The 11,152-nt window shown below is 41.9% G+C and overlaps 2 protein-coding genes across 2 annotated transcripts; one reads left to right on the top strand and one right to left on the bottom strand.

Moving 5' to 3' along the window:
* Nucleotides 1–1,068: 1,068 nt before the first annotated feature.
* On the bottom strand, nucleotides 1,069–2,376 carry mien1 (migration and invasion enhancer 1). Its single transcript, XM_004071195.3, has 4 exons — nucleotides 2,241–2,376; nucleotides 1,961–2,058; nucleotides 1,793–1,869; nucleotides 1,069–1,713 (listed from the first exon to the last, which is right to left on the bottom strand). The coding sequence occupies exons 1-4, from the start codon at nucleotides 2,267–2,269 to the stop codon at nucleotides 1,630–1,632; spliced, it is 288 nt and encodes a 95-aa protein (XP_004071243.2). The 5' UTR covers nucleotides 2,270–2,376; the 3' UTR covers nucleotides 1,069–1,629.
* Nucleotides 2,377–3,303: 927 nt separating this feature from the next.
* Nucleotides 3,304–10,288, top strand: LOC105354517 (GTPase IMAP family member 8). Its single transcript, XM_011477847.3, has 5 exons — nucleotides 3,304–4,051; nucleotides 4,166–4,852; nucleotides 6,164–6,877; nucleotides 6,963–7,619; nucleotides 9,213–10,288. Exons 1-5 carry the CDS (start codon nucleotides 4,027–4,029, stop codon nucleotides 9,908–9,910), a joined length of 2,781 nt encoding a protein of 926 aa, XP_011476149.1. The 5' UTR covers nucleotides 3,304–4,026; the 3' UTR covers nucleotides 9,911–10,288.
* Nucleotides 10,289–11,152: the final 864 nt, after the last annotated feature.

Below are 11,152 nucleotides of genomic sequence, written 5' to 3'. Positions count from 1 at the left end.
GCAGCATTTCAACGTTTGATGTATTTTTAATTGGTTTAGAAATCAATTCAACATCTTGTTTTCCCAATTAAAGCATATTCAGGTAACTCTTCAAATTATCTTTATTGTTTATCTCATGCAACAGAGCCGCTTCATGACAAACCTACTCTGTTCATCATCAATTATGGCCCATTTGTTGATTTTAGACAAGGGCCAACCTTTGAGTTTGGCGCCCTCCTGTGGACATTGGAACGATTTCATAAGCTCTAAAAATGACAAAGCAAAAGCTGGAAAACAAGCAAAGACTGTAAAAACTATGGACGAATCGAGGCGTAACGTCACATATAGAAAATGCCTAACGCGAAATGAAGCTAAATTCATCAGACAACTGCAAAACCAAAATGCAATTCGAATTAATTTGATTTTTGAAAATTGTATAATTTATTAAACCCCAAATGTTTTTGAATCGTTCATTTTCCCCATATATGAACGTGTGTATATATATATATATATATATATATACACATATGTATATATATATATATATATGCATATATGCAGTGTGTACACTGGCCCTGAGGCATTCACTATGTTGTTGTATTATGTCGTCAGAAAAGTCTGGAAAAAAAACCCCAAATAAAATAAGAGGCTAAATCCCCTCACCGTTGCTTCCTGATATGCCAAAATGAGTCAACAGTGATTGGTCCGAGTCCCTCTGTTGACTCGTTTCAGCATGGTGGCATCTGATCAGGAAGCGAGGGGGCATCCCATTTTGGAACATGAGAAGGGCGGGGTCCAGCTGCAAACAGCTGCTCTTGTGCAGCCGTTTCAGCGTCCACAGCAGCAGTTGATTTATGTAAACCGGTCCTCGTCGTCGGCTTGCATATCAGTGCTTTGCACACATCTCAGTCTGACCAGTTTTTTTTAAATAGACTTTGTTTTATTAGGTAAACCAAACTAGTTTACCTTGAAATACCAGCTCCTGGCGAGATGCAGACACGATTAAGAGCATCATGAAGGTAAAGCGTTTTGTTGTATAACCAATCCGAGTTCAGCATTCATTCAAAACAAGACTGAGGGACAAAAATGGGCAGCTCTGATAGAACCATTGCCTTTATTGACAAATCTGCATTGATATTTGAACAAAGCACTTGAAACAACTTTCAGAATAAGAGTTTGACAAATTGTGTAAGCTCAACAAACTGGAGCTAGAGATTTTCAATTTAAATATAAAGCTGAAGCAGACTTGGTAGAGTTCCCTTAATTTTTGTGTCCGTTTATTCGGAAAAGACGAATTCTTTTAATTTTGAGTGAAATAACCTCACGCAACTAATTTGTACTTCAGAAATGTACACGTATACAAGAGCAATGGAACAAATTTTCAAAATAAAAGCACGTCACATCCAACTGTTTGCAACAAGTTCTCCCTTTCTCTGTCCCCTATAAAGTCCTGGACTGAGTACATCATACTATTCCCTGTAAGATTTTGGGATAAAGTAATCATCAATAGTCTGAAGGACCCGGTGGGAGCAGAGAGAGGAGCCACAAGGCAGAGGAGGATGGAAACAGACCATCAGTAAGAAAACAGCTGCATCCCAAGAGATTTTGGGTGAAATGCCCTCGAGGAGCCTTTAACGAGGCAGCTGAGATTTACATGATGACACACGGCGCCCGGCTTTTAGTGATCTTCTGCACAGGTTTTCCATCGTGTGCATTCTGGACTGCATTCAGGACCTGTGGCAGGACAAAGGAAGGGGGAAAAAAATCAATACAAAGACAACCAAACACACAGGTGTTTGTGTTTATTGCTTACGTCATCCTCATATGGGAATCCTCCCAGCTCAAGCTTGGAGAAGACCAGCTGCCCATTTATTTGGATTTCAAAGCTGCCTAGAATTTGAGGAAATGATGACACACAGTTTTTTGGGGTTCAGGAAGATCAGCCAGTTACTTAGGGAGCCTTTTTGTTTGCTTCACTCACCGCTTCTTCCCACGAAGCCTGACACTTCCGCTTCGGGAAACTCATCCTTGACGGTTGAGGCGAGATCCTGATAGCGGGGTTCGTACCCTCATCTACCGCTGCATGGAGCAGAGCACATTCAGAGAGAAGAAATCAAACCGAGCTGCAAAAAAACGAGCTAGCTTAGCTGTCAGCTAGCCTATGCTAACGTATCACAAGTCAACGTAAATAACATTATGAAGTTAAAACACAATGATGATTAACTATACTAAAAATAAAATAAACATAAATGCCTAATTACCAGTATTCCACATCAATTTTCACCCCCATTTCCACTGTTTGTCTGGCTGTGACCGACTTCAGCGCAGTGATACACAACAACCTGCGACTGGAGGGCGGAGCCGCTGAAGGCAGGCTTTATATGACGTCTTACGTAATCAGCGTGAAATGGGTTGCCAGGTTGAGTAGATTTCATCACAATTAGACGTATTTCAAAGTCTTTAAAGAGGGTCTTTTAAAGATTCACGTCGATTTAAAAAGTCGTTCTTTTAAAAGAAATACAAGGGTTATTCAAATGTTGTTGTAAAATGATCTTTACCAAGAGCTGCACACAGAGAGACACACAACTATGTTATCCATATATCCAGAAGAGTACTTGTTAAAAATGATAATAATGATAATGATAATGATAAATAAATTTTTTAAAAGACAGTGAATGTTAAAGTTTTGAAATGTTCTAAATTCATTATGTGAAATATTCACATGGTCTTTGCTGTTTTGCTTGTAGAACATTGTTTTTTTTTTTTTTCAGGTACTGTGTTTCGGCTTAAAATTGTCTGTTAGATTTGGCAACACTAAATGTTATTAATAACTGATGAAAATACAGGAAGATCCTGTTTAAAAAATAAATAAATTAAATGTTCATATACAAACCGAGTTTGGATAAACAAACGTTATAAATGCGCATACATAAAAAAATGAAAGAAAATAGGCAAAGGCAAGGCAAAAAACAATTCAAAATAACAACACTTTTGATATATTTTGATAAATTACTGTAGTTTTCTTGTTTTTGTTTGGAATGCATTTAAGAAACTTTTAATAATCTGAAAAAAACTAAACTAAACAAAGGGCATGTGTTTTTCCAGGAAGATCCTGTTATTTATGCCTGTTTGTAACTGTAAGAAACATTCCACGCCATTGTTTATACTCCTCTGAAGTAGTTCCAGACGTAAAAAATATAATATTTTTAACAACATTTATTTAATTTTATTAAATACATTATTTGAGATTCATAGAAACCACTCTTAAAATTCAAAGCAACTCAAGCAGAATGTCACATCCTTTTAGTCTATAGAATAATTTCCTGGGACAAATTTCACAGATTTTGATCACCCACGACTGTCAAATGTGGGGCTTTTTGTCTTTTCTTCATGTTTAAATTTAAACAGCAATGGTTTGAGGGTGGTGGGTCACAAGGGGCTCAACTGTCACGAGTTTGACAATGTAATGGAAAAACAGTGGAAAGGAAATGATATGGAAATAACAGAAAACAAGAGAGCTGTTGTGAGCTTGAATTGTTTTCAGCAAGTTGTCTGACATGTACGGAAGTGATGCAGAATTTGATATTCTACCATGGAAGTGCCTGACATGAGATGGACTGACAGATAAGTGAGCTATTCGTAGTTGATGACAGGCATTCAGAGATTTTAGACAGTTAAGAAGAATGGTTGAGATGCTGTATTTTTTGCATTAACATTAGTAAACATTGGTAAGGAGTAAAATCTCTCATGAAAGGTTCCCATCTTCTTTTTGAATTCTCCTGGGATTGCTCATTAGTGCAAACAGCTTTCTTTCCTGTGTGTCATTTGGTCCATGTTTAGTTTTCGCTGCTGTGAGGCATATCTCCTGCTACCTGAATCAGTTTGATTATTCATTACAGGCGACCTTTAGACTCACAGACCCATAAAACTCAAGAGTTTGCTGCAATCCCTTCAGCAGCAAACAGTAGCAGAGAACAGAAACCCAAAGGGGGATTTAAAACGAGCTCAGCTGTTAAAAGTAAACGCAGAGACGCCGCTGAACTTGACATGGCAACCAGCAACCTCTCAGAACGTAAGTTTTAAACACTGACTTTTTCTTCACAACCAAGCTGGATTGTCCCTTTTCATTCTTAATGATGCATGTTTTTGTGATTTCTATACCTCTGTATAAATGTTGTCTTCTTAGGGGATGACTGGAGTATTTCACAGCTAAAAATTGTTCTACTTGGAGGCAGAAACTCTGGAAAAAGTTCTGTTGGGAATTTACTTTTGGGCAAAGAGGAGTTTGTGACCAAAGAGCGGACCTCCTGCTCTCGGAGGCTGGGTGTGGTGGCTGGACGGTGGATCACAGTGGTGGACACTCCAGGCTGGTGGTGTGATTTCAGCGCCGGGGACACGTCTCAGCTGGTGAAGAGGGAGATCGTGAGCAGCGTTTCTCTGTGCCCGCCGGGCCCTCATGTTTTCCTGATTGTAATCAAGGCGAGCTCGGCCTTCTCTGAGAGGCGTCGCAGAGCTGTGGAGGAGCACGTGGCCCTGCTGGGTGATGGGGTGTGGAGTCACTGCATGGTGGTCTTCACCTCCGCGGACAGGTTTCTACACAAAGGAGCAGAGGAGTGCGTGGAAAGAGGGGGAGCGGCCCTCCGCCGGCTGACTGAGAAGTGTGGTCAGAGGAGCCACAGTGTTGTTCTGAATGAGCAGACTGAAGGAGCAGCGCTGCTGCTGAGGATACAGAAACTTATGTCGGAGAACGGAAACAGAGCTTTTGAGGTGGAAGAAAGCATCTCTCAGGCAGCTGCAGAGGAGAAGAGAGCCGTGGACCAGAGAGCTCATCTGAGGCTCATCGGGATGAAACGACAGAGAGCTCTGCTGAAAGGTGGGTTCAATGCTCCCAAAGAGCTCAAATAAACACTATCCTGAGATATATACAAGGTTTTTCCAACAGGTGTCAATCAATCCTGAGTCCAAGTTTAAGTTCAGACAGTTTCTATGAGGTCTTGAACAAAAAACAAGGAAAGGTTCCTGATAGTCTCTCATCCACAGTCTGTTTCTGAGCCCCAGATGTTTTCACATTCTAGTATGGATTATCCCATCAAGAGTCATATATTTATATCCAACGAAGACTGGAAACCAAGAGGACACAGGCCCCATCCTTCAAAAACTGAAAAGAGGCCGGTTCCAAAAGTTGGTGTCCAAAACTTTAGATTTGCCAGTTTGAAGCAGCATGTTCTGCCGAATGTTTCCTGGGTCTTAGATTAAAAAAAATATATAAAAAGAATAAAATATGAAAGAAGTTACTTCTTTGAGCCAGCTCATAGTATTTGTGATACTGCATGCAAGCTTTGTGTTTTTAAATTCATCTAAAGAGAAAAACTGCTGAAGGAAATAGTTGGTTATCTTAGAAATAGTGACAGAAAACACAATGTGTAAAAAATCCCTTTGATTTGACTAATAATGAATGAGAAGAAACACCATTTTGATTCATTTTTTTGTATATATTATTCCTAAATAAAGATAATAATAAAGACAGCCCCAAATAACAAACACTGACCATGTCAATAGAGGGTATTTCCAGCATTTGCTGCAATGACAGCGACGTCTCCCCTCTAGCCTCATGATGTTGTTCTGTGGTGTCCCACTCTTCCTCAAATGCTCTGTGCAGTTCTGACAGGTCACTTGGTGGTGGGGTGCTATCATCCAGTCTCTGCTTCAGTGGGTCCCAGACGTACTCTATGGGGTTCAGGTCAGGGGTCATTGCTGGTCACATCATATGAGGCACTCCCAGCTGTAAGAATTCTGGCACCATGTGCTGGAGCATTATCGTCCATGAACAGAAAGTTGGGGGGATGATGGTGGCTCTATGATGTCTCTGAGGAAAGAATGTGCAGTGACTGAACCAAATTGGTTTTGCGCTGACTGGTGATGCCTTCCCAGACTGTTGCTCCTCCTCCACCAAAACAAACCCTGTTGACACAGTGAGACCACTTTGTGGATGAAACTAAATGGGATGTGTCAATCACCACAATAAAATTGCCTCTGTATCCCAAAAATCTGCAAAGTGAAACAAACGCTGTGTTTGTCCACAGTATCCCAAACTCACTGTGACTTTTGTCAGTTTGCACATCTGAGAGCAGTTCTGAAAAAACACTTTAGCTTTAGGTATTCATGCCCATATTTGTTCTCTCAGGCAGGCTAAGACCCATCACTAACATCCGGATTGTGCTGCTTGGAGCAAAAGGTTCAGGGAAGACCTCAGCCCTGAACACCATCCTGAGCAGAGAATGCCGCCGGCACCTCGGCAGAACGGCTCGGTGCCAGGTTGGAGAGGGAGTGAAGTTTGGGAGACAGCTGACGGTGGTGGACACTCCAGGCTGGTGGATGAACTATTTCAGTGATGAGAGCTCCCACTTTGATCAGAGGGAAATGGTGCTCAGTCCGTCTCTCTGCCCTCCAGGGCCGCATGTCTTTTTACTGACGATCCGTGTGGACCGGGCTTTCACAGAGACTCACAGGAGATCGGTGCAGGAGCACGTCGAGCTCATCAGCGAGCACATCTGGAGTCGTGTCATCCTGCTGTTCACTTTTGGAGACTGGCTGGGAGCGACGACGACGGAGCAGTACATCGAGAGCGAGGGAACACCGCTGCAGTGGCTGGTTGACAGGTGCAGCGACAGGTATCATGTGCTGAACAGCAGAACCAAAGGAGAAGGGTTTCAGGTCCGAGAACTGATTGGGAAGATTGAAGAAACCATGAGCCGCCGCTGCTGCAGCAGCTGGCATTACGAGATTGAGATGAAAGTGCTGCAGGAAGTGGAGAGGAGAATGAAAAGAGAAGCAGAGAGAGTCAGAAAACGTCTGATGAAGAAAGAGCAGCAAAGACACAGAGCGAGGGCACAGCTGGGTGAGAGGGTTTCCATGTCATTAAACCATTTCAGAAGTGTTTGCTCGGAGTTTCTAACATTTGGATGCAAACTTCTGTTCAACAGAGAAGATGGAGCCTCTCCCGGAGCTCAGATTGATACTTGTTGGGGGCAGAAAAGTGGGCAAAAGCTCCTGTGGAAATACCATTCTCAGCACAGACAGTTTTGGCACATTCTCCCAAACTACTTCCTGCACCGAGAAGCAGGGCCACATCTGTGGCAAGAAGGTGTCGGTGCTGGACACGCCCGGCTGCCTCCCTGTGACCTCTGACCTCCTGACAGCATCCTGTGCCATCCTCCTGGTTGTCAACATCAGCTCCTCGTTCACAGATCTCCACAGGGCGGCCCTGGAGAAACAGCTGGAGGACGGAGGATCCCAGATGTGGAAGAAAACGATGGTGCTGTTCAGTCACGGTGACTGGCTGGGAGACACGAGCACGGAGCAGCGGATCGAGGGCGAGGGAGGGCCGCTGCAGGGGCTCGTTGAGCGCTGTGGAAACAGATATCACGTTTTGGACAATAAGAACTGGGGAGATGGAGCTCAGGTTAGAGAGCTGCTTGATCTGGCGGAGGAGATGCTGGTGGAGGAAAGGTTGGGTGACCTCCATAGAGGCGATCACATGTGGAAAGGCATCTCGGCAGAAAAACAGCAGCAGAATGTGACGGCGTGTGGAAAGGATTTAACGGAGCATCTTAGCAGCGGACATCCGCCGTCTCATGACTGTGAGTAAGCCTTTTACGTGGGTTTCTGGTCACAAGCAATGTTGACTGACGAACAAACGGCATCTGCTTCGTGTTCTCACCCATAATGGGTGAACTAATTTTAATAAACAAGAGCAAATATCAAGACAAACGTGTCAAAATCACAGAGATGTCTGGGAATTCGCTGACTAAACACTCAAGAAGACATTCAAAGACCAGAAAACAGTGCATACAGAGAAAACTTGGTTTGGGACATTTTTTAGAGTTACAAAAAAATTTGTTAATTGGTTAATCTAAATTGTCTAGTTGTGAGTGTGCATGGGTGTGGGTGTGAGAAAAAAAATCGTGTTTTTGCTGTTTTGCATATTCTTGTGGCGTTTTCTGATGATGGATGACATTTATAAAGACAATTAGCATAAAATTGCATTACTAAGTATTTTTTTTTATTCAAAATGTTGTGAATCAGGAACAGATGGAAAAATGACGTTTGAATAAGCTTGTAGATGCGACTTAAAAACCCACAATTGGCGGGCCACAAGTCCCCTGCTCCACGCCGTTCTGATCCATGCATGTCTTTGTTTTCCTCGTCTGAGAAAACTGTATGGCTAATTTGCAGAAACAGCAGGAACTGTGTTCCTAAAAATCGACACAGGTTTTTGGATTTTGGCTAAAAATTGCATAATCATAATTAAAACACCACTGAGAACGCTTTTAAAATAGATCAAAGAATGACTGATCCTTTAGCGGTCATGGGGCTGCTGTAGCCAGCGTAGCTACTGTTGGATGAAACAGGTTGCCAGTCTGTCGCAGGTCCCAACACTCACTCACATGCACATCCAGAGGCCTTTTAGGGTCACCAATTTACCTATGAAGCTTGTGTTTTGGACCGTGGGAAGGAAGCCAGAGTGCTCTGAGAAAACCCACATAAACAATGAGAACATGCAAACTCCACACAAAAAGAACCCAGCCAAGATTCCAGCCCGGGGCTTCTCACTGTGAGGCGAGAGCGCCAACTGTGCCACTGTGCCGTTGTGCAGCCAAGTGGGGGAAAAAGATTCAGATCAGTAGGTTTCCATCACCATAAAAGTGAAAAGCATCTACGGAAATTTTCATTAAAGACACGAACAAAATGTTGAGAAGACAAATGATTTAAATCGGAAACATGGATTTTCTTTATTTTTTAACTTCTTCAAAAAAATAAAGAAACTTAAGGATAAATAGTTTGATTTCCACCATAAATGACAGTTTCTTAAAATATTTCCAATTTCGCCAACATTTGTTCACACATAATTTTAACTAATATATGATAAATGCAATGAAAAGTCTTTGTTAGTTTTGTTTTAGAAAAGGTTTGAACTATTAAAGTATTATTTGCAAATTAACCTGAAAAGAACAAATAGTAGATGATTAAAAATAAAAAAATTACAAAGAAGTCTGTTCTGGTAAAACCCAGGATAAGAGACTTTTTTTTTTTTTTACAATGGCATTTAAAGAGGGGACTTTGCCTTTGCAAAGAGAGATAATCACATGTATGTCTCATAACTGGGTGGAGACAGTGGTTAAAGAACAGGCCTGACTTGCATGAAATGACATAACTTCCCATTTCTCTTGCAGCCTGTGAAGCAGCAGCTGCTGAAACTGCTCTGGTTGTGGCTTTACCAGCAGGAGGAGCCAGACGACAGGCTGGACTGACTTTTGTGGACAGGGACGCCTTCATGTCCTACATGGCTACACTGTTCTATGGCAGACAAGGCAGTCAGGGACTGAGGCAGCCAGCTGCTGATCTGCCTTTCCAGTTGTTGGCCCCTCACAGACAGCTCAGACTCATCAGTGAAAACCACATGGTTGTCTTTTCATGCCAGACTCAGCAGAGGAAGGCCTTGGAGGCGGACGCCATCAGTGCACGCACCCTCTGCCATCCTGCACTGAGGGGTCGCACCCTCCAAAGGCTTTCTGAGTCTGGAAACCTGCAGGGTTTGATCGACCAGTGGGGCTGCAGCAGTCTGAAGGAGCTGGAAGATTTCATTGACTCGTATTTTGAGATGGTCTGGGAACAAACCATGGAGTCACTTCATTCGTCTGAACCCGAAAGCCTCAGCACAGAGCCGGACACTGCCGTCGAAGAAACTGGAAGAGAAGAGCTTCTCTTATCCATCGACAGGAAACTGTCGAAGCTGGACATCCTGGAGGAGATCAGGAATGATGTGGCAGAACTGAGGCAGAATCTGGAGAGCAGCTGGAGAGCCATACAACAACTCGGAGAAAAATGGGAAAAGGATTCTGATAAAAAAAGCGGACACAAGGAGCTTTAATTAGGAAGAAACATTTTCATTTATCCCCTTGTCGTCTCATTTGTCTAATTATTAAAATCCTTCCTTTAATTGAGAGGTGAGAATTTTGTAAATATATTTGTCCACAAGAGGGAACTGTTGTATTAGGAGTGGATGTGTTTGAATTTCTTCTCATCCATTTTTTATTACAACTTCAAAAGATTCTTCTGATCCATTCTACATGGTTTAGTTCTGTCTAAAATCAAAAGAAATCCTCTAATAGATGAGATGGAATGGGTTTCCTGTAGACTAGAAATTGGTTTTGTTAAAATGACAGCTACTTTCATTGCAAGTTACAATATTAGCAACTGCACTCATTAGAAAATGTTGGTGCGTTGAATAAAATGAAAGATGTTTTAACCTTTGTCAGTGTGTGTTAACCAATGAGAAAAAGTAAAAAAATGCTAACTAAAATAAATGCAATCCAGCAGGACTAATGCATAATCTACAAATACAATAATTTTCTCTGTACAAATAAACAGACTAGAAACATCTGTTCAAAAAACAGGCAAACATTAATGACAAAGCACATTAAAGCTAATAAGCACAATAACAGGGATTATCTGTTATTAAAGAATAAAATCGTTTTTTTTTAAAGAACTAACAAATACAGAACCTAACCCAGTCTCTGATCATCTTTTGATCTGTTTTAACCCTTGTGCAATCTTAGATGACCCCACCCTTCCATTGACGTGTTCTCCCTACCATGACAAAGGTGGACAAAGGTGGAAAGATTTCATGTAATCCATGGACACCAGTGAAGACCACAAATCATTCAAGAAAAAAGGTTTAACACACTGTCTGGTGGGTCTAGATGACCCAACTCCCAATGTTAAAGTGGCTAGGATAGCACAATGGTTACATGTGTTCCTGGTGGTCTTTTAAGCATGGTTACGCTGTTTTTATATAAAAATCTTTCTAGGACATTGTTTCTGCAGAGTGGCAGGAATTTCTTAGAATTTCTCCTCTGAGTTGTGGGCGGCTTTATTGGTGCAGAGCCAGTTGTTGAGAGGACGGAGCAGGAAGCGTGTGCGCATTTCCTGTGCTCCTGATTCACAATGATTTGAGAAATGAAATACTAAGAAATTAAGCTTCATTTTCTGTGTATACATCTCCCACCATCAGAAAAATGCTAAAAACATGTTTAAAAAAAACCCCCCATTGTCATTAGAGTGGCTCTTTAAAAAATTCACGCAGGTAGAGTTTAAGAAACACATCTTCACC

This window comes from Oryzias latipes, chromosome 8 (genome assembly GCF_002234675.1).
Source record: "Oryzias latipes chromosome 8, ASM223467v1".
In the NCBI taxonomy this organism is placed as follows: domain Eukaryota; kingdom Metazoa; phylum Chordata; class Actinopteri; order Beloniformes; family Adrianichthyidae; genus Oryzias; species Oryzias latipes.
This window is presented reverse-complemented; position numbering and strand designations above follow the sequence as displayed.